The 24,828-nt window shown below is 38.6% G+C and overlaps 1 protein-coding gene across 4 annotated transcripts in view; it reads left to right on the top strand.

The window, feature by feature from the left end:
• The window catches only part of ATRN (attractin), a 157,518-nt gene that overhangs the window by 22,100 nt on the left and 110,590 nt on the right, over positions 1-24,828 (top strand). For all 4 annotated transcript variants that reach the window (XM_032295555.1, XM_032295557.1, XM_032295556.1 and 1 more), the window contains exon 2: positions 23,882-23,965. In XM_032295555.1, coding sequence (XP_032151446.1) covers positions 23,882-23,965 — 84 coding nt within the window. The remainder of the gene's footprint in view (positions 1-23,881; positions 23,966-24,828) is intronic.

Here is a 24,828-nt window from a genome sequence, read left to right as displayed (position 1 = left end):
TAGACTTTTTTTTTTTTTTTTTTTTTTTGAGATGGAGTCTTGCTCTGTCGCCCAGGCTGGAGTGCAGTGGCATGATATTGGCTCACTGCAACCTCTGCCTCCTGGGTTCAAGCATTTCTCCTGCCTCAGCCTCCCGCATAGTGGAGATTACAGGTGTGTGCCACCATGCCTGGCTAATTTTTATATTTTTAGTAGAGATGGGGTTTCACCATGTTGGCCAGGTTGGTCTTGAATTCCTGACCTCAAGTGATCTGCTTGCCTTAGCCTCCCAAAGTGCTGGGATTACAGGTATGAGCCACAGACATTTGATGTTTTTTATACTTTTGTAAATAGTATCTTTAAAAATTTTATAATTAGTGGTTTGCTGCTGGTTAAAGGAAATATATATTATATATAATTTAATGACTTAAATTTTATGTATTTTATGTATTATATATAAAGTATACTATAAATAATAAAATAAAAATACAAAAATTTAAAAAATTATACACACCTACATATGTATATATTTAATCTCATAATATAATCAAAAATACATAATTATATTATAAATATAATTAATTAATATGTTAACATATGACATTAATATATGATGTATAATTTATAGTATATAATAGAATTTTAAATATGGAATTATAATTATATATTAAATTATATTTAATAATATATAATATATACATAGGTATATATGTGTGTATAAATAAAACATACATTTTTATATAATATATAATTGAATATAATATATATTATATATGATTGAATGTAATATATATAATAATACATACACATATTTGCGGTGTGTGTGTGTGTGTGTGTATAATTACAAAAAAAATTTTTTTAGAGACAAGGTCTCACTCTGCCACCAGGCTAAAATGCAGTGGCATGACCATAGCTCACTGCAGCCTTGACTTCCTGGACTCAGGTGATCCTTCCACCTCAGCCGCCTGAGTAGCTAGGACTGCAGGTATGTGCCACCACACCTGGATAGTTTTTTTTTTTTTTTTTTTAGAGATAGGGTCTCATGATGTTGCCTAGGCTAGTCTTTAACTACTACGCTCAAGTGACTCATCTGCCACAGCCTCCCAAAGTGTTGGGATTACAGGTGTGAGTTACTGCGCCCGACCTATTTTTATTTTTTTGTAGAGATAGGTTCTCACAGTGTTGCCCAGCTGGTCTCAAACTCCTGGCCTCAGGCGATCCTTCCAGCTCAGCCTCCCAAAGTGCTGGGATTACAGGCATGAGCCAGTCTGGCCAGACTGAGTTTTTATTTCTATTTAGAAAAACATAAACAACCTTTGTATGGGTATTGTAAACCATTGGATTGTCTTTGTTCTTGAACCAAACTAGGCATCCACGTGGTACCTATTCATCTGAGGGGAGAGAGTAGAATCAGTGTTCAGATGTCTTTGAAAGAATAGGTCCACCTACAGTTCTCTAGCTCCTGAAATGCTTTCCTTCCCATACTGTCATGGATATTCATGAGAGTTTGTTCTGGACTTTCTTTATAGTAAACTTTGCTCTTAATAAGAACTTGAAAATTTTTGTTGTTGCAAAACTTTGTTAGAGTTGGTATTGTTATTCACTAGGCAACAAGTGTTACATGAGTATCTATGATGTTTTAGGCACCGGCGAATAAGAGGTGAATGAGATACGTTCTTGAGAAAATCTTGGTAGTCTAATGGGCAGAGATTATTCTCTATAACAGTAATAATCAAACCACATAAGTCTACCACGGGGAAGGCATTAATCAGCTCAGCACAGAAAACTTGGGGCACGGGTTCCCAGAGCTCCAAGGGACATCTGAACTGAGATTTGAAAGGTTAGTTAGGAGAAAAGAAGTTATTCTAGACAGAGAAGTCAGGCTGTGGTAAGCCATGAAGACAATGCAGGTGAATTGAAGATGAATTACATAGTCAATATTGTCACAATATGGTCTGCTCAGTTTGGGGAGCAGTGACTAGTGATGGAGCAGGAGGGGTAAGTTGGGGTTGGATTGCCATAGACCTTGCATGTTGTGCTACGGCATGCAAAGATTTCCAGGCAGGTTTTGACATGATCAGATGGCCCTTTATAACATTATAAAGAAGATGACAGGTGGCTCTGCAAAGAACTGTCCAGACTGGGGAGCCGAGCTGAGCCACAGTAAGAGACTGTTGCAGGCTGGGTGTGGTGGCTCACGCCTATAATCCTAGACTGGATGTCGAGGTGGGTGGATCATAAGGTCAGGAAATGGAGACCATCCTGGCCAACATGGTGAAACCCTGTCTGCACTAAAAATACAAAAATTAGCTGGATGTGGTGGTGTGTAGTGGTAATCCCAGCTACTAGGGAGGCTGAGGCAGGCGAATTGCTTGAACCAGGGAGTCAGAGGTTGCAGTGAGCCAAGATTGCACCAGCACTCCAGCCTGGTGACAGTGCAAGACTCCATCACTAAAAAAAAAAAAGAGAGAGAGACTGTTGCAGTAGACTAGACTAGGAGGAGGCAGGGGGATCAAAGAGGGAAAAAGATGAGATTGGTTTATAGGCTGAATAAATGGAGGTGAAGGTGAGAAAGTCAATAATTTTTGGAAGGTAGCGTAGATGACAGAGTTGTTTAAAGGAAACATAAAAGAAGGGGACTTAATGACTTAAATTTTTGATACAGGGAATATAAGTCCGAAACATGGGTCTAGCCTTGAGCTGGAAATACAGCTTGGGCAGTTAGCAGCATAGAGGTGGTAGATGGAAGCCATGGATGCAGATGGGATTACCTGTAAGAGTATCATGGAGACCATGATCCAGCCTAGACAATTCCAGGGACAGTCCAGGATTTGAGCAAAGGACTTGTCCACTGCTTTTATTGAGTCTTTCAAGGTTAATGATTTATTATTATTTAAAAATACAAGGGTGCCATATTATTATATGGTAGTTTTACTTTTGATTATCGTTGTGGATGGGTATAGTAGAATGTCCTGAATATTAAAACATATAGCATTCACTTACAATGTTATATCATTTATAACGGTTGTAGCTTTGTTATTATTTTTAATAATTAGGACAAATGCTTAATGTTTTACATTTTGGATCACTGATATGAGTAAATATTCATGATGAATCTTTTTCTTTGTATTTCTTTTGAATTTAAGAAATTAAATCAAAATTTTCTGATTAGAGATGAAACTTTGGAATGCAGAAATCTTTTTAGTATTGGTGCCAAAAATTTAAGCCACTTACTTTAACACTTAGAAATTACAAGATTATGTATGGAAAGTTTGTTCTTGATTTGGTGTATTATAATCATTTGTGGAGCTTTTAAGAACACCAGTGCAGTGCTGGGTTCCACCCAAGAGGGGTTTGTGTTAGGGCCACGTCATCTGGTTTTTTAAAGCTCTGTGGGTGTTTTGATGTTAAACCGAGAACCCTGTATCAGGGATTTGGGTAGGGGCTTTGTTAGCCTATTTTGTGTCTTGCTTATATAGTTAACTTTTTTGTTTAAAGCTGTAACAGCAAAGGCCAGAATACCAGCACATTATATGATTTGGTCACCACAGTGTGACCATTTGAATTTTCATGTGAATTTAAATTATAAAACAAAATTCAATAGCAGTTTAGTCTGGGCTTGTATCATTAGAGGACTGGTTAAATAAAATATGACATGTTCACAGAGCAGAGTACTATGTAGCTCTAAAGGGGAAGGAGGAATAGGTGTATACTGCTGTGGAGGATAATATATTGTTAAATGCAAAAAAAACAAAACCCATTGTAGCAGAACAATGGTATTGTATGCTATCATTTTTTAAAGAAAGGGGAACTATAAATCTATAAATATATATTGTTGTGCATATATATAAACACACCAATGGAGTGATAAACCAGAAACTAATAAAAATAATTAAGGACAGAGGGGGAATGGGGTGGATGAAACAGGGTTGGAGGCTAGACTTCTGGATGTACTTTATTTTGTGGATTACATTTAGAACCATGCCAATGCTTCACCATATTATAAAAATAAAATGAGAGAAAAAGGCAGTCTCTACAAATCAAGTGCAAAATGAAATAAGTGAACCTAAATGTATATTAAGTTTGAGGCTGAAGCACATGGTATTTCAGATGACTTTGAAATATAGTAATTTGATGATACATTTCTAGAGGGATATATCCTCAAGGGCAAAGAACTGCAAAGATATTGTAAACTTTTTAGTAACCATATAGCTGGTATTATTGGTATTGTTCTGGAAGTGTGTGGTAAGGTAAAACAAGTGAATATTATATTGGATTGGGGCCCTCGTTTTGTGTGGAAAAGAGAGATATGAAGGTAGAAACAGAGAAGTTGTTGAGTAAGAATCTTGGGATCATTTTGAGTTGAAGATGTCAGTATGAACTCACGGTATTTTTTCTTTTTTGAAAATGTATTTTTTGGTTTTCTTTACTAGAAAATCCCAGAAACCAACCTAGGTAGCATTGAGCACTTCTAATGCCAGACTCTGTTCTGTAAATACTAATTCCCACTACAAGGAACTTAGGGTACCTTAGAAAAATGACTTATTTCATGTTGGGGTCAAGAATGCTATAAGATGATCCTAGAACATCTTTTTATATCACAAAATAGGTTATTAGGAAGATTTTCATTTCTATTAGTGGTAGAATAGCTTTTTCTAAGCCAGTGCTCCAACAGGGAACAGCTAGAGAAGCTGGGAAATGTTGTTTTAAAAATCTGCTTGAAGGCTTTGGAAAGTGAGCAAGGCAAAGAAAGAACTAGAGAGACCAAAATTTTGGAGAGAAGGTAAACTCAGGGATGAGGGTCAACTTTTGGCATAGCTTTTCCGTTCGGATGATTAGTCAATTTGAGATGTGCAGCTAAGAGATTGAGTACAAAGTGATGGCAGAGAGACTGAGATTCCAAGTAGAGTTTTGGTGGTTATGCAGCAACTGGGGACACAGTTGGATTGCAGGGGCTGCAAAGAAAGAGGGGGCACTGGAAAATACCTCAGGCTTTTTGTTGGGAACCCTGAAGGATGGGCTATACACCCTGTACTTAAGGGTGAACTCAAAATAGATCAGCTCTTACAAAGGCTGAAGCCCAGCTTTCACATTACCTCAATCCCTGATTGGATTAAAGAGTCTGCTTCTAGCTTTATTGCTTGCTAGAAGCAAATGTAAATCTGCGGAGGAAGACAGCATCAAACATTGCCTTAAGTTAGTATTATAATTACTATGTATAATATTTTATATTATAATATGTAATAAATATTTCCATATTTATAAAACAGTCTGGCATTCAATAAAAAATAAGATGTGAAAATTTAAAAATTGACTGAAAAGAGAGAAAACAGATAATTGAAACAGACTCATAGGGAGGCGTTCATTACAAATGAGATGATGTAGACTCTTTTTTCCCTGCTTTTCCTTGCTAAGTACAACTCTAAATCTTGGAATTGGCATAAAAGACACCCAAAGAAGAATTCTTGAAGTTTATAAGAAGAAAGTGAACTGATTTGGGATCACAGGATTGGAAGAACAACATAGTCATACAGCATGTTGCATCTTCCCATCCATTACAAGGCCACCTAGTCCTGGTGTTTCCTGACCCTCTGACCTAGCAACAGGATGCAGGCTAGGTAGGTAGGCTCATTTCTCCCCTGAATCAAATGGAAATCCCCCCTAAAAGCATCTGGCAAGCCTGACAGCATTGGCAAAGGGGATCAATTGGGAGCTGTAGTCCTAATCCTAACCCTATCCCCATGTACATAAGTGATGAGAGGAAGCACATTCCTTTCGGAAGCGGTAAGAGAGACCCAGCTATAGCAAACAGTCCAGTTTGAGAAGACTCTTCTTCCCTGTGGATTTGAGATTTTCCTTTTCAGCTTGAAGACACCAGGGTGGGTACTACGTGCAAAAAGGACACAGCCACAACAGATGGCCTGGTCTGAGAAAAGCGGTCCATTACAGAAGACATCTTTGTCTCTGTGGGTTCAAAGGTTGCCTTTTTTACTCCAGCAATACTGGGGAAGTTAGGAGTAACCTAGGACTACCACACCCTCTTCCACTAAGAGACACCTGGCAGCCTGGCCTGGGGAAACTTCTTTATCCTCTCAGGCAGTGCCAGCAGGGACCAGTGGGAGCTCAATGGCACTAGATAAACAAAGCAGACTAAATAACACTGCAAAGGGTCTGAAAATTAATCTGCCATTGGAATAATAGCCTAGGAAAGTAGACCAAGATAATTGTGCTAAAACTAAACAGGGTGGCTACCTGTTAGAATAAAAGATTTAATAGAAGCCTATATTAGAAACTTCTAACATAATAGGCAAAATGTTCGTGATATAATTAATCACTTGTCATACCATCAACAAAGAAAACCGCAACTTGAATCAGAAAAGACAGTCAGCATACACTAATGTAAGATGAATCGATGTTGGAATTTTCTGACAAGAATTTTAAAGTATCCATCATGAAAATGCTTCAGAATCAATTAAAAATTATCCTGAAACAAAAAATATAAAAATCTCACCAAAGAGCCATGTAAAATTAATTGAAACTAAATAAATAAAAAAGCACCTAAATGGAAATTTTAGGACTGAAAAACAACAGGAAAAAAAACCCACCTACTGGGCAGGCTCATTAGAGTGGCAATGACAGAATCAGTAAACTTGAGGAAGGAACTGTAGAATTCACTTAACAGGAAGAAAGCAAACTAAAAAAAAAGAAAAAAAAAAGAAAAGAAGAAAATAAATGACTTGTAGGTCAATAACAAAAGACTTAACATTCACGTAATTGGATTTTTGGAGGAAGGAAAGTGAGTAGGACTAAAAGAGTGTTTGAAAGAAATAATAGCGGAAATCTTACCACATTTGGCAAAAGAAACAAACCTAAGGACCCTAGAAGCTATGCAAACTTCCTATAGTATAAACCCAGTGAAACACCAAGATCTATTATAATTAGACTCTTGAAACCCAAAGGCAAAGAGAGAGTCTTAAAAGCACTCAGAGAGAAATGATGCATTACCTATAGGAACACCAATTCAAATGGCAGTAGGTTTCTCATCTGAAAACATGGAGGCTATCTAAAATGTTTTCAGTACCTATAGGGAACACCAGTTCAAATGACAGTAGATTTCTGTCATGAAAATACAGAGAGGGACATGACACGATATTTTTCAAGTGCTGAAATAAAAGGACTGTCAGTTGTGAATTCTATATCTGGTGAAATTGTGCCTCAGGAACCAGAGGAAAATAGAAACATTCTCAGATAATGGATACCTAAAGAATTTGTTGCTAGCAGAACAACCCTTGAAAATTGGCTAAAGAAAGTTCTTTAAGCAGAAAGGAAATGATAGTAGAAGGAATCTTGGAGCCTTAGGAAGGAAGAGGGAACAATGGAAAGACAGAAATATGGGTACGTAAAATAATAGACTGTCCTAGGCTGGGCGTGGTGGCTCACACCTCAGCACTTTTGGGGGCTGAGGCAGGTGGATCACTGGAGGTCAGGAGTTTGAGACCAGCCTGACGAACATGGTGAAACCTCATCTCTACTAAATACAAAAAAAAAGAAAAAATTAGCTGGGTGTGGTGGCACACACCTGTAATCCCAGCTACTTGGGAGGCTGAGGCAGAAGAATCAGTTGAAGCTGGGAGAAGGAATGCAGTGAGCCGAGATTGCACCATTGCACTGCAGCTGGGCCATGAGTGAAACTCTGTCTCAAAAAAAAGATCGTAATAATAGACTGTCCCTTTCCTCTCAAGTCTCATCAGTCGTATTTGATGATAGAATAAAACATATAAAACCATCTGATACTAAAGATGATAACATTTAAATCAAGATAAAGGACTTAAATGGAAGTGAGGTTTCCACACTTTGTTCAAAGTGGTAAAATGTTGTTACTAATAAGCAGATTATTATTATAAGTCACATGTTCATATTGTAAATAATTGGCGTAGTCACTGAAAAGCTATACAAAGCGATAAACTCAAAAACAATATAAACAAATCAAACTGGAATCCATGATGGTTAATTTTAGGTATCAACTTGACTGGGTTAAGGAGGACCTAGGTAGCTGGTAAAGTATTCTTTCTGTGTGTGTGTCTGTGAGGATGTTTCCAGAAGAGGTTGGCACCTGAATCAGTGAACTGAGTAAAGATTACACCTGCCTACTATGGGTGGCCACCATCCAGTTGGTTGAGAGTGTAGATAGAACAAAAAGGCAAATCTCATTTCTCTTCTGGAGCTGGAACACCTGTCTTCTCTCCTTGGACATCAGAACTCTAGGCACTCTGGCCCTCAGACTTCAGGACCAACACAGCAGTCTCACAGGTTCTTGGGCCTTTGGCCTCAGGCCGAGTTATACCACCAGCTCCCTTGGTTCTCAGGCTTTGGACTTGTCCTGGTCTGTCCCTGCCTCTCCAGCTTGCAGACAGCCTATCGTGGGACTTCTCAGCTCCTGTAAGTGTGTGAGCCAATTTGCCCAGTAAATCCTCCCTCATATACCCAGTTTGTTCTGTTTCTCTGGAGAACCCTAATGTAGGACTCTCAAAAATGTTCAAGTGACTTACAGGAAGGCAAGAAGAGAAGAACAAAAGAATAAGAACTTAAGCCTGAGTGTGTTAATAATTACCTTAAATGTAAATGGACTAAATATACCAATCAAAAGACAGAGACTGACAGAGTGGATGAAGAAACGTGACCCAACTATATACTGCTGATGGGAAAGTTACTTCAAATTGAGTAACATAGGTAAATAGAAAAGGATGGAAAAATTATACCATGCAAACATTGATTTAATAAAAAATCAGAAATGGCTGTATTAATACTTGATAAATTAGGCTTCAGAGCAAAGATAATTACCAGAGACAAAGAAGGGCATAGTGGTAAAATGCTACGTTAAGGGTTACCAGGGCATAGAGATAGGAGGTATGCTGATTATAAAAGGGCAATATGAAGAATCCTTATATAGTGTTGGAACTGTTCAGTGTCTTGACTGTGGAGGTAGATCCCTGAATCTGTCAGGTGACTGAAGTGTATAGACTTGACACACTCACACATTCACATACACTGGCATACACACAAATGAGTACGAGTAAAACAGTAGAAACCGGAATGTGATTGACATCAATGTCAATATTCTGGTTGTGGTACTATACTGTAGTTTTTAAAAATGTTGCCATTTAGGCCAGGCGCGGTGGCTCAAGCCTGTAATCCCAGCACTTTGGGAGGCCGAGGTGGGTGGATCATGAGGTCAAGAGATCAAGACCATCCTGGTCAACATGGTGAAACCCCGTCTCTACTAAAAATACAAAAAATTAGCTGGGCATGGTGGCACGTGCCTGTAATCCCAGCGACTCAGGAGGCTGAGGCAGGAGAATTGCCTGAACCCAGGAGGCGGAGGTTGCGGTGAGCCGAGATCGCACCATTGCACTGCAGCCTGGGTAACAAGAGCGAGACTCCATCTCAAAAAAAAAAAGTTGCCATTTGGGGAAATTGGTCAAAGTGTGTACAAGGAATCTCTCCATATTGCTTCTTATTACATGTTAATCTACTGTTATCTCAATTAAAATTTCAGTTATTTAAAAAAACAGAGTCAAGGAGACTAAGAATACATTAAAAGTAAATGCGCTGCCCCTGTGTGGTGGCTTATGCCTGTAGTCCCAGCACTTTGGGAGGCCAAGGCAGGTGGATCACCTGAGGTCAGGAGTTTAAGACCAGCCTGGCCAACATGGTGAAACCCTGTCTCTATTAAAAATATAAAAATTAGCCAGGTGTGGTGGTGGCTACCTATAATCCCAGCTAATTAGGAGTCCAAGACAGGAGAATAGTTTGTAACACTAGTTTTGAATCCGGGAGGCGGAGGTTGCAGTGAGCCGAGATGGCACCACTGCACTGCAGCCTGGGTGACAAAGCGAGACTACATATCAAAAAAATAGTAAATGCACTGTGGAATTCTGTGTTGGATTTTGGAACAGACCAAAAAAGGCCATTAGCAGAAACACACACACACACACACACACACACACACACACACGAACGAGTCAGTTTTTAGAATGATCAAAAATGCACTTTAAAATAAATGATTAATATCTTTAAGAATTTACATAACAAGTTCAATAATTTTAGTAGAGAATTAGTATAAAAAGAATCACTGGGAACTAGAAATACCATGATTGATTTTAAGAGCCTTAGATGAAAAGAGAATTAAGATAAATAAGATATGTTAGGGAAAAATACCTGTATAGAAACACAGAGACAAAGGAGTGAAAAATATTAGGTTGGTGCAAAAGTAATTGCGGTTTTTGCAGTTTTTTTTTTTTTTTTTTTTTTTTTTTTTTAAATGGCAAAAACCGCAATTACTTTTGCACCAACCTAATATTTAAATATTGGCATTCAAAAATGGCAAAAACCACAGTTACTTTTGCACATACCAAAAGGAATGTGAAGGATGTGTGACACAGTTGTAATTAGAACTCCAAAAGGAGAAAAAAAGAGTGGAGCAGAAGCAATACTCAAGGAGATAATGTCCTAGAATGTTCACAGAGGGATAATATGCTTAGAGCTGCCGATTCAGGAAATGCAGCAAACACCAAACAGGGTAAGGAAAGAAAAGTAGATTCAGCATTTTTGCTAACAATCAAAGACAAAGTTTAAAATCTTAAAGCAACCAGTGGATTGAGACACATTTTTACACAAGCAAGAACAGGGCTGGGCATGATGGCTCATACCTGTAATCCCAGTACTTTCGGAGGCTGAGGCGGGATGATTGCTTGACCCCAGGAGTTTGAGACCAGCCTGGGTAACAGTGAGACCCTGTCTCTGTTTAAAATTTATTTTCTTATTTAAAAAAAAAAGCAAGGACAAGACTGAAAGCTACCTTCTTAGTATGAACAATGGAAACCAAAACAATGGAGTGACATTTTTGGTGCTGAAAAGAAAATAAATGCCAACATGGAATTGTATGCCAAGAGTTGACAGGCTTTCTTTTTTAAAGGGCTAGGTAGTTCATATATTAGACTCCTGAGCCATGTAAGATCTCTGCCACAACTATTCTGCCATTGTTGGTTGAAAGCAGTCATAAACAGTCCTAAGCGAATGGGCATGGCTGTGTTCCAATAAAACCTTACTTATAGAAACAGGCTGTTAGTCCACGGGCTATAGCTCCTTACCCTTCTATATCCAGTAGAAAATATACTTCAAAAATGAAGAACTAAAGCTATTTTCAGATGAACAAAAACAGAGGGGGTTAATCATCAGCAGCCTTACAATAAAGGGAGTTCCATAAGCAGAGGAGAATGATTACAGAAGAAAATACAGAGATTGTAAGAGGAATGAGGACCATTGGAAAGAATAAAGTGTGGGTAAACTTAATTGAATGTTAATTGTGAGCAATAATGATATCCTGTGGGATTTAGAATATAGAATTAAAATACACACCAGAATAAAATATCTAGGAATGCAACTTACAAGGGATGTGTAGAACCTCTTCAAGGAGAACTATAAACCACTGCTCAAGGAAATAAGAGAGGACATGAACAAATGGAAAAACATTCCATACTTATGGATATGAAGAATCAGTATCATGAAAATGGCCATACTGCCTAAAGTAATTTATAGATTCAGTGCTATCCCCATCAAGCTACCAATGACTTTCTTCACAGAATTAGAAAAAAATGACTTTAAATTTCACATGGAACCAAAAAAGAGCCCGTATAGCTAAGACAATCCTAAGCAAAAAGAACAAAGCTGGAGGCATCATGCCACCTGACTTCAAACTATACAAGGCTACAGTTGCCAAAACAGCACGGTACTGGTACCAAAACAGGTATATAGACCAATGGAACAGCACAGAGGCCTCAGAAGTAATGCCACACATCTACAACCATCTGATCTTTGACAAAACTGACAAAAACAAGCAATGGTGAAAGGATTCCCTATTTAATAAATGGTGTTGGGAAAACTGGCTAGCCATACGCAGAAAACTGAAACTGGACCCCCTTCCATATACGTTATATAAAAATTAACTCAAGATGGATTAAAGACTTGAACATAAAACCTAAAACCATAAAAACCCTGGAAGAAAACCTAGGCAGTATCATTCAGGACATAGACATGGGCAAAGATTTCATGACCAAAACACCAAAAGCAATGGCAACAAAAGCCAAAATTGAAAATTGAAAGATGGGATATAATTGAAATAAAGAGCTTCTGCACACACACACACACACACACACACACACACACACACACACAAAATTCTGTCATCAGAGTGAACAGGCAACCTACAAAATGGAAGAAAAGTTTTGCAATCTGTTCATCTGACAAAGGGCTAATATCCAGAATTTACAAAGAACTTAAGAGAAAACAACCCCATCAAAAAGTGGGTGAAGGATATGAACAGACACTTCTCAGAAGACAACATTTATGTGGCCAACAGATATATGAAAAAAAGCTCATCATCACTGGTCATTAGAGAAATGCAAATCAAAACCACAATGAGATACCATCTCATGCCAGTTAGATTGGCGATCATTAAAAAGTTAGGAAACAAAAGATGCTGGAGAGGATGTGGAGAAATAGGAACTGCTTTTACACTGTTGGCGGGAGTATAAATTAGTTCAACCATTGCGGGGAGATAGTGTGGCGATTCTTCAAGGATCTAGAACCAGAAATAACATTTGACCCAGCAATCCTATTACTGGGTATATAACCAAAGGATTATAAATCATTCTACTATAAAGACACATGCACATGTATATTTATTGTGGTACTATTCACAATTGCAAAGACTTGGAACCAGCCTAAATGCCCTTCAGTGATAGACTAGATAAAGAAAATATGGCACATATATACCATGGAATACTATGCAGCCATAAAGGATGAGTTCATGTCCTTTGCAAGGACATGGATGAAACTGGAAACCATCATTCTTAGGAAACTAACACAGGAACAGAAAACCAACTACGGCATGTTCTCACGCATAAGTGGAAGTTGAACAATGAGAACACATGGACCCAGGGAGGGGAACATCACACACTGGAGCCTGTCAAGGAATGGGGGGCTAGGCGAGGGATAGCATTAGGAGAAATACCTAATGTAGATGAAGGGTTGATAGGTGCAGCAAATCACCATGGCAAGTGTATACCTATGTAACAAACCTGCACGTTCTGCACATGTATCCCAGAACTTAAAGTATTTAAAAAAAAAAAAAAAAAGCCAGGCCAGGCATAGTCGCTCACACCTGTAATCCCAGCACTTTGGGAGGCTGAGGCCGGTGGATCACAGGGTCAGGAGTTCAAGACCAGCCTGGCCAGGATGGTGAAACGCTGTCTCTACTAAAAATACAAAAATTAGCCAGGCATGGTGGCGGACTCCTGTAATCCCAGCTACTCGGGAGGCTGAGGCAGAGAATTACTTGAACAAAACAGGAGGCAGAGGTTGCAGTGAGCCAAGATTGTGCCACTGTACTCCAGCCTGGGCTCAGAGCAAGACTCCATCTCAAAGGAAAAAAAAAGAAAAGGAAAACCCAGCCAGTCACTTTATCAATCAATGTAACTGGCTACATTAACAGAATAAAGAAGAGAAGCTATGTGATCATTTAAATGATATGGAAAAAGCATCTGACAAAATGTTATCAGGCATACATGATAAAAAGACTCAGTAAACCAAGAGTAGAAGAAGGAAGGTTTTTTTGGTAAGACACAGGATCTTGCTCCATCACACAGGCTGGAGTACAGTGGTGTGATCATGGCTCACTGCAGCCTCAAACTCCTAAGCTCAAGCAATTCCTACACCTCAGCTTCCTAAGTAGCTAGGAGTATAGCCACATACCACCACACCCGACTAATTAAAAAGTTTTTTTATTTTTTTTAAGAGACAGAGTCTGTGTTGCCCAGGCTGGTCTAAACTGCTGGCCTCAGGAGATCTTCCTGCTTTGCCCTTTCAAAGCACTGGGATTACAGGTATGAGCCACCATGCCTTACCTAGAAGGGAGCATCTTCAATCTGATAAAAAGCATCTACAAAAAAATCTACAGCTAACATCATACTTAATGGTGAAAAATCTGAACTCTTTCTTTTCACCATTGAGAGCAAGGCAAGGATGCCCACTCTCATGACTTCTGTTAAACATTTTATAGAGGTCCTAGCAAGTGCAATAAGGGAAGAAAAATAAAGTCATCCAGATTGGGAGGAGAAAAGAAGTAAAACTCTTTGTAGATGACATGATTTGTATGAGACCTCAGCTGAGTGTTACAACAACAACAACAACAAAAAGATGACATGTTTAGAAAGAGAATAATGAGTATAAAAAACACCTGCGAGAAGCATTAAACCTGTTTAGCAAGGTTGCAGGATACAAGGTAGTCTGTAATCAGTCGTATATCTGTTATTAGCAAGAAACAATTGGAAAATAAAATCAAAGCACCATCATTCAAATAGCATTTAAAAAACCTAAAATACTTAGGGATAAATATGACAAAAGATACACCTGTCTTATATATTGAAAACTATAAAACGTTGAGAGATACTAAAGTCCTATATAAATGGGGGATATACCATGTTTATGGATTGGAAGGATGTTTATTCTCCCCAAATTTATCTGTAGATTAGATGTAATCCCAGTCAAAATCTCAGAAAGTTTTTTCTTTGGTAATTTTTGGGAAACTGATTCTAAAATGTATATGGTATTGCCAAGAGCCTAGATTACCAAATTAACCTAAATAACCTTGAATAAGAAGAACAGATTTGGTGGTTGCTTACACCTATAATCCCAGCACTTTGGGAGGCTGGGGTGGGTGGATCACAAATTGCGCTACTTTAAGACTTTCTGGTTTTGAGACAGGGTCTTGCTCTGTCACCCAGGCTTCAGTGCGGTATCGCAGTCTTGGCTCACTGCAGCCTCCACCTCCTGGGTTCAAGTGATTCTGTGCCTCAGCCTCCTGAGTAGCTGGGATTACAGGCACATGCCACCATGCCTGGCTAATTTTTGCATTTTTAGTAGAGGTGGGCTTCCACCGTGTTGGCCAGGCTGGTCTCGAACTCCTGACCTCAAGTGATCTGCCTGTCTCAGCCTCCTATAGTGCTGGTATTCCAGGTGTGAGCCACTGCGCGCAGTCAAGACTTTCTGTAAAACTAGAGCAATCAAGATACTATGGTATATAAAGATAGACATAGATATTGACAGAAGAGAATAGAGAGACCAGAAAGAGACCTACACATTCATGATTATTTTTCTTTTCTCTTTCCCCTTCTTTCCTCCCTTCTTTCCTTCTGTCTTTCCTTCCTTCTCTCCTTCCTGCCTTCCTTCCCGAAACAAGTGAATATTGACTCTTGCCTTATACCACACACAAAAACGAATACAGACTGAACTAAAGACTTAAAGCCTGAAGCTATAGAACTTCTAGAAAAAAAGTGAGAGAAAATCTTTCCATCCTCGGCATAGGCAGTTTTTTTTTAAGCATCAATCATAAAGGAGAAAAATTAAAACCTCTCCTCTTCAAAAGACATTGTTAGGAAACAAAAAGATAAGCCATAGACTAGCAGAAAATATATACAAAACATATATCCAATAAAGGGCTTGCAACCAGAATATAGGAAGAATCCTTATAACTCAATAATAGAAACAAAAAACCCACATAAAAATGGGCAGAAGTACAGGAAAATAATAAAATACCCAGGGATACAGCTAACTGGAGAGGTGAAAGATCTCTACAACTAGAATTTCAAAACACTGCTGAATGAAATCAGAGATAACAGAAACAAATGGAAAACCATTCATGCTCATGGATAGGAAGAATCAATATTGTTAACATGTGCATACTGCCCAAAGCAGTTTACAGATTCAGTGCTGTTTGTATCAAACTACCAATGACATTTTTCACAGAATTAGAAAAAAACTGTTCTAAAATTCATTTGGAACCAAAAAGCCCAAATAGTCAAAGCAGTCCTAAGCAAAAAGAACAAAGCTGGAGACATCACACAACCCAGCTTCAAACTATATTACAAGGCTACAGTAGCTAAAATGGCATGGTGCTGGTATAAAAACACACATAGACCAAGGGAACAGATTAGAGAACTGAGAAATAAACGCATACAACTACAACCATCTGATCTTCAACAAAGTTAACAAAACAAGGAATGGGGAAATTACTTCCTATTCAATAAATCATGCTGGGCTAGTTGGCTAGCTATATGAAGAAGATTGAAGCTGGACCTCTACCTTTTACCATATAAAAAAATGAGCTCAAGGTATATTAACAAATGTAAAACCTAAAACTATAAAAACCCTAGAAGAAAACTTAGGAAATTCCATTCTGGACATTGGCCCTGGCAAACACTTCATGATAGAGACTCTAAAAGCAATTATAACAAAAACAGAAATTGAAAAGTGAGACTTAATTAAACTAGAGAGCTTCTGCACAGCAACAGCAACAGCAACAAAAAAAAAACCTGTCAACAGAGTAAACAGACAGCCTACAGAATGGGAGAAAATATTTGCAAACTGTGCATCTAACAAAGGTCTAATATCCAGACTATAAGGAACTTAAACATATCAAGAAGCAAAAACCTAGACAACTTCATTAAAAAATGGGCCAAAGACATGAACAGATACTTCTGAAAAGAAGACACATGTGACCAAGCATATGAAACAATGCTCAGTATCACTAATCATTAGGGAAATGCAAATGAAAACCACAGTGAGATACCATCTCATACCACTCAGAATGGCTATTATTAAAAAGTCAAAAATAACAGATGCTGGCAAGGTTGTGGAGAAAAGGGAACACTTTACACTGCTGGTGGGAGTGTAAATTAGTTTAACAGTCTGGGAGTTTCAGCAGTGCAGAAAGCAGTTTGGAGGTTTCTCAGATAACCTAAAATAAAACTTCACTCAACCTAGCAGTCCCATTACTGGGTATATACCCAAAGGAATATAAATTTTTCTATAATAAAGACACATGCATGTGTATTTTCATTGCAGCGCTGTTTACTATAGCAGTGACATGGACTCAGACTGGATGCCCTGTCAACAGTAGACTAAAGAAAATGTGGTTCACGGATGGTGGCTCGTGCCTGTAATCCCAGCACTTTGGGAGGCTGAGGCGGGTGGATCGCCTGAAGTCAGGAGTTCGAGACCAGCCTGGCTAACAGGGTGAAACCCTGTCCCTAATAAAAATACAAAAATTAGCTGGGAGTGGTGGCGGGTGCCTATAATCCCAGCCACTTGGGAGGCTGAGGCAGGACAATCGCTTGAACCTGGGGGGCAGAGGTTGCTGTGAGCCGAGATTGTGCCACTGCACTCCAGTCTGGGCGGCAGAGTGAAACTCCGTTAAAAAAAAAAAAAGAAAGAAAGAAAATGTGGTACATATATACCATGGAATACTACTACCTATAAAAATGAAGGCAGTCATGTCCTTTGCAGCAACCTGTATGCAGCTGGAGACAGTTATCCTAAGTGAATTAATGCAGGAACAGAAAACACCAAATACCGCACATTCTCACTTACAAGTGGGAGCTAACCATTGCGTACACATGGACACAAAGAAGGGGAACAAGAGACCCTGGGATTTGCCTGAGAGTGGAGGGTAGGAGGTGAGTGAGGATTGAAAAATTACCTTTCAGGTATTTTGCTGATTATTTGGGTGATGAAATTATCTGTACATCAAACCCCTGCAAAACCTGCACATATCCCCTGGAACCTAAAATAAAAGTTGGCAAGAAAAAAAAGGGTAAACATAAGAACCAACACATCACAAAATAATATGTGTAAATGAACAGTAAACACCAGAAATAAATCTTTTTTATTTTATTCTTTTGGGACAGTTTCTCCCTCTGTCGTCTAAGCTGGAGTGCAGTGGCACCATCTTGGCTCACTGCAACCTCTGCTTCCTGGGCTCAAATGATCCTTCTACCTTAGCCTCCCTAGTTGGGACTACAGGCATGTACCACCACACTCAGCTAAGTATTTTGTATTTTTTATAGCGACAGGGTTTCACTATGTTGCTTAGGCTGATCTCGAACTCCTGGGCTTAAATGTCCACCTGCCTTGGCCTCCTAAAGTGCTAAGATTATAGACATGAGCCACCGTGCCCAGTCTCTGAAAATCTTTAAATATCAGAAAAATACAAATTTAAACCATAATGAGATAGAATAACATATATTCACTGGAATAACCAATAAAAAGCCTGATTATACCAAATGTGGGAACTGATGTGGAATAAGTAGAACTCTCATACCTTGAAGATGTGATTGTAAGATGGAATAGCCACTGAGGAAACAGTTTGGCAGCTTTTTAAAAATTTAAGTGCATATCTATACTCTGATTCAGTGATTTCATTTTGTATATTTATTCAAGAGAAAGACTTATACCTGTCTTAGCTTCATTTATAAGAGCCTGTAATTACATAATCCAAGTGTCCACCAATAAACAAGTTGTGTATTTTCGTACGAGAGAATACTACTCAGCAGTGTGAAGGAGCAAACTGTTGATACAATACTTAGAAAAGTTTTTTTTTTTTTTTTGAGACGGAGCTTCGCTCATGTTACCCAGGCTGGAGTGCAATGGCTCAATCTTGGCTCACCGCAACCTCTGCCTCCTGGGTTCAGGCAATTCTCCTGCCTCAGCCTCCTGAGTAGCTGGGATTACAGGCACGTGCCACCATGCCCAGCTGATTTTTTGTAGTTTTAGTAGAGACGGAGTTTCACCATGTTGACCAGGATGGTCTCGATCTCTTGACCTCGTGATCCACCCGCCTCGGCCTCCCAAAGTACTGGGATTACAGGCTTGAGCCACCGCGCCCGGCCAGAAAATCTTAACAGATGAGAAAAGTTGAGATTTTTATAGACTACATTATCTGGTAATAATATAAGTAAAGTAGAAGGAGGTAACTATGAGATGATGCCTTTGAAACCTGCCTCCTGTTCCTCTGTTCTCCCTGTATTTGTTTCCACTGCAGAATTACCTCAGTATTCTTGAACTGAGAAATTGGTAGTGGCAAGGTCTTTATGCTTTATATTTCTAGCCTTGCATTATTGAAATGCCCTTCAGTTTGATGCCTTTGTGTGACTTCCAGTGAACCAGGTTTTTCTAGTGTACAGGTGGTGCCCGTGCCCACACCTAGATTATCAACAATACTGTAAAACTTGACCTGAAATTTTAGGTTGATGTTCCTGGCCTTTCTCTTTCAAATCCCTTTAAGCTTTCAATAATCGCTTGTTGGCCATTTATCAGAACACAGGAAATTTTGAATTAAAAACTCACATAATTTATGTAATCCTAGCACTTTGGGAGGCTGAGGCGGGCGAATCACGAGGTCAAGAGATCAAGACCATCCTGGCCAACGTAGTGAAACCCCGTCTCTACTAAAATACAAAAATTAGCTCGGTGTGGTGGCGTGCACCTGTAGTCCCAGCTACGTGGGAGGCTGAGGCAGGAGAATTGCTTGAACCCTGGAGGCGGAGGTTGCAGTGAGCCGAGATCGTGCCACTGTACTCCAGCCTCTTGCCTGGCGACAGAGCGAGACTCAAAAAATAAAATAAAATAAAAACTCACATAATTTAAAAGAAACAGGAACACCTAATGCTGAGAGGCTGTAGAGAATAGCATATTCTCATACATTGCTGGTGCAAATGTGAATTGTTACAGCCTTTTGGAAAATAATTTGGCAGCTTGGTTAACAATTAAAATTCAGATTCCTTTTGGCCTAGTATACCTCCTCCTAAGATTTCTATTCTTAGAAATAAAAGCACAAGTAAGGCCATATGTATAGGGATATTTATTGCAGCAATGTGCATATTGTCAACCAACTGAAAACAAAATGAACATTAGTAGGGAAAGGCAGGAAAAATGATAGGTCCATAAGTGGGATATTATGCTACATAAAGAAAAAATAAATTAGACTAGTACCTGATTAGTTTGAGAAATTTCCATAAGGTTTTGTTGAGTGAGCAAAGAAAGATGCAGAAAAGTATATAATAATTTGTATAACCAAAAAATGATTTAAGAGAATTCTGCCTATATCATAGGCTCATGAGTATGAAGAAAAATATTTAAGAATGCCTGCTAGTTGGTTAAATGTTTACTTTGGCCAAGGGTGGGTCAGAGTAACTAGGGAGGTAGGTTAAAAAAAAGAATTGTTCTTTATTAAAAACAAAAAATTTGTCATCACATCTATGCATTACCTGTAAAATTATATAAGTATGTATGTTTAAAGACACTAAGTAAACATTTAAAATAAAACTGATCTATTTCCCAGCCTGGGCAACATAGCAAGACCCCATCTCTAAAAAAATATTAATTAAAATAAATTAGCTAGGCGTAATGGTGTGTGCCTATAGTCCAAGCTACTCCAGAGGCTGAGGTAGGAGGATCACCTGAGACCAGGAGTTTGAGGCTGCAGTGAGCCAATGAGCTTGCCACTGCACTCCAACCTGGATGTCAGAGTGAGATTCTGTCTGAAAAAAACAAACAATTATTTCTTTTCTGAAAGTGATGCTGATTTGCAAACCTAAGTATTCATGTAAAGTCCACTGAAACTCTGAGGAGCAGAATAAGCATAGTGGAGAGCCATAAAAACTTTTGTGTTAGTCTCTAAAATAAAGAATCAAGGAAGTGTGTACCATATACACATGCAATTAAACAAGCAGTGGGAAATTTACCTAAGAAACTAGAAGGCTAGAGTAAGGTGGTTTTTGTGGGTGGTTGATACTGTTTTTCAGGGACTTTACATTCCTTTGATTTACTATTCTTGGTGTTGGCTTTGTGTTCAGGCATAACACAGGCTTTGTGTTCAGGCTGTAGTACTTCCAGCTATAAAATCCAGCCATAGCAAAGTCCAGAGAGAGAAGGATGATCTCTTCTTGGATGTTTATCATAGGCTGTTTTTTAAAGAGCATTTGCTAAGACTGAGTTTGGGTTACAAGTTGATTATAATATTGTAGAGGAAGATGTTATTGGAAGCAAAAGCAGAATTAGAAGAAGTTGGGCTCCAATGCAGACCTGACGAAGGGGAACTCTAGGGCAGGATTGCTTATTTGAAGTGTCCCATGTTGGATTGAAATGCTTGGGCCTTTATTCTCTTTATGGTATGGGCTGCCATTGGTAGGGCATGACCTGTGGCAAGTCAGCTCCTGAAGGAATTGATGTTCTGCTGACCATGTTCCCTGCTGCTACTGCTTGCCACAAGTTCTTCCTTGAAGAGGAGATCTAGGTGGCATGTCTCCCTGTCCACACACTGTCTTAAGAATGACAAAATATTTCCTGGAAGTCATCCATCAGATGTGCCCTCACATCTAAGTATTAGATTACATGCTGTATCAGAGAGTCATGGTTACACATCATGGCCTTTTTCTACTTCTTCAGTAAAGAGAATTCTGATGTTTTGGTGGGTACCTGGTCATCTGGGATAATGGCTACATTTTTTAGCCTCCTTCTACTTGTAGACATGTCATTAACTTCTGGCTAATTGAATGTAAGTTGAATTTTCATGTTTGACTTAATAGGGAGAGAGAGGGTGTACCCCTTGTTTTCTTTTCCTTCTTCCTGCTGAGTAGAATTTGGGTATAATATCTGAAGCTCGAGCCACTATCTTGGATTATGAGGTAGAAGCCATATGTTGGGGATGACAGAGTGATGGTATAGAGCAGCATTAGGTCCCTGATGATCATGGAAATGCCTTACATGCTCTGGATTGCTTACCTTTGAATTTTGTTATCTTGGTGGTTAACCAGTTACTGTTTAGGTTTTTCTGTCTGTTGCATTAGAGCCTAATCATTCATACACACACACACACACACACACACACACACACACACACACACACATGCGCGATATATATTTACATATATATACACACATATGATATATATTTACATAAATAAATATATATATATATATTTAAAATAGAGATGAGGGTGTTGCTGTGCTGGCCAGACTGATCTTGAACTCCTGGCCTCAAGCAGTCCTCCTGCCTCAGCCTCCCAAACTGCTGTGATTACAGGCATGAGCCACCACGCCTGTCTCACAGTTAATTTTAATTGATACACATTTCTATTTTTTTTCCCCCACTCCCCCCGACTCCAATTGATACACATTTCTAATCAGACAGTGGCAAGGGGCGTGGGAAAACATGATTGGCTTAGACTAACATTTTGGGGTGGAATGGATTTTGGGGAGTAAGACATCTCTATCAGGCAAGTACAGCAGAGGGAGAGAAAGTCAAGAAAATCAAGAGGTTTGCAGGTTATGATTCTTGTGATGGACTATGGAGTCTTAACTAGGTAAGTGAGAAAGTGAAATGTGTGGATACTAGGTGGTAAACAGTGAAGAAATGAATAGTTCAGTGGATTGGTGGTCCCCATGGGGCCGAAGACTCATTGGAAAGGGGGAAATAGGCTAAATGAACTGGAGAGAAGAGACAGTAGTCAGAGGTTAAGGTGCTTTTTTTGTGTGGTAATGTTGTTACTGATAATAACTGGGGCCAGAGAAGGGGTGGCTAAAGAGGTGTGGAGGAAAGATTGTTAATGGTGTGGATAAGAATGGAGAGGCTGGGTTTGGATGGAACATCTTTGATGTTGATGCAGATGAGTGGAAGACAGTGAACAATTTGCTAGTATCTTCAGTGCGTTAGAAGGAGTAACTGGGAGATGACTCAGAAAAGTAAGGGAGGCAGATCCAGAAGCGAGCATGTGTTCAGAGAGGTTGGTGTTGATGAAAGAGGGAAAAAAAGTGATCTGGAAACAGCCATGAGGAAGGAAATAGCTTCTTAAATAAAACAGTTTGGTATAGCAACAGATACTTGCAGGTTGCAATGGCCCATTCCTGTAATCCCAGCATTTTGGGAGGCCAAGGCAGGAGGATTGCTTGAGGGCAGAAGTTCAAGCTTGGGCAACATTGTGAGACTCTGTCTCTACAAAAAATAAAAAAAACATAAATTTAAGAAATTTGTGGCTGGGTGTGAAGGCTCAAACCTGTAATTCTAGTGTTCTGGGAAGCCGAGGTGGGAGGATCTCTTGAGGCCAGGAACTCGAGACCAACCTGGACAACATAGTGAGACCCCATCTTTTCCAAAAGAAAAAAAGATGACATAAAATACAAAGAAAAGTAAACTGAGAAGATATATTTGTAGCATGTTTAACATAGACGTGGGAGGTATCTTTAATATAAAAAGAGCTCCTAAAAATTAATTTGAAAAAGATGACTTAGTAGCAAAGTAAGAAAAGACTATGGTATCTTAATTCACAAAGGAGGAAGTAGCACAGATGGTTAAAATATATGAGAAGATCTTCAAACATCAGGGTTAGTGTTATAGCAGTTGAAACATTAGTGGGATATCAGGATATTCCTATTATATTGTCAAGACCTAAAAGTATTAGTAAACTTCACTCTTGGCACAAGTGTGGGAAGCTTATGGGAGGGTGGTAGATACCACTTCAGAAGCAGCAGTGAGATAGCCATGATGGGTTTGTGCTCTCTTGTGACTTCATGTGCTTGCTTGCCCGCACAGTTATGCTGTCCTCATCATTACTGTTTTAACTGCATTTTACTTATAACTGTTTGATCTTATTTTTTAAAAACAAATTTACATTTATAAATAAGTTCTTGTGGCCATTTTCATCAAAAGTATGATTTTCCCTTCTCAGCTAGAAAGATTTAGGTATGTTTTGTTCATTCCTGTTGGCTTTAATATTTTTCTTCTTTTTTTATGTGTGTGATAAGTTCATTTCATCTAAATTTATGCAATCTGAATATAACTATCTAGTCATTTTCTACTGGTTATAGTGTGGGTTAATGTACCCATTATGTTTAATTTGTATTGTATTAAGAATTAAGAAATATTAATATATGAAAATATATAAAACATGTAAATATATATGGAATTAATATAGTAGACCTAAGTTTTCTTTTTTAATTTAAATTACAGACTAACTGGATCTTCTGGGTTTGTAACAGATGGACCTGGAAATTATAAATATAAAACGAAGTGCACATGGCTCATCGAAGGACAGTAAGTAGTAATGGCTGACTTAATTTTTGTTTTTTAGGTTAGAGGTGTGACATTACTTTTCCTACAAGTCAAATTAATAATCTGTAACATAAAGTACTTAAAACATTTATTTGATATTTTTTCATTTGACAGATGAATTTTGTTTTCTTAGTTTTCATTTATTTAAAAGTTTAATGTTGATTTAATGCTGAAAATGAATTGAACACACCAGAAATTTGTGTATTTCCAACTGTAATAGTTTAGAAATGGTTACATATTTTTAATGGTTTGCTTAAAGCATTAGAAAATTACACTATTGTGTTATTCTTCTAAGTATCTATTTTTATTGTGGATAAGAAAATTGTAATAACTATTACTGCCTAAGTGATCCCTTCGCTGGACCTGCTGTCCCTCTATCTGTTCTCTTTTTTTTCTCCTTGTCTTTATGGCAGACTTTTAAAGCAGTATTTCTCAAACTTTTTTTGGTCTCAGGACCTCTTTACACTCTTAAACTGTGAGGATTCCAAATAAGTTTATTTATTTATTTTTTCTGAGATGGAGTCTCACTCTATGACCCAGGCTGAAGTGCAGTGACGTGATCTAGGCTCACTGCAACCTCTGCCTCTTGGGTTCAAGCAATCCTGCCTCAGCCTCCAGAGTAGCTGGAATTACAGGCACGTGCCACCATGCCCAGCTAACTTTTGTGTTTTGTAGTAGAGACAGAGTTTTACCATGTTGGACAGGCTGGTCTTGAACTTCTGACCTCAAGTGATCCGCCTGCCTCAGCTTCCCAAAGTGCTGGAATTGCAGGCATGAGCCACTGTCCAGCCCCAAATAAGTTTATGTTTAACTATCTGTATTCACCATATTGGAACTTACAACCG

This window comes from Sapajus apella, unplaced genomic scaffold (assembly GCF_009761245.1).
Source record: "Sapajus apella isolate SASKATOON/1434 unplaced genomic scaffold, GSC_monkey_1.0 scaffold33, whole genome shotgun sequence".
Taxonomy (NCBI): Eukaryota; Metazoa; Chordata; class Mammalia; order Primates; family Cebidae; genus Sapajus; species Sapajus apella.
Note: the sequence above shows the minus strand (reverse complement) of the source record. Positions and strands in the feature narration are given on the sequence as shown.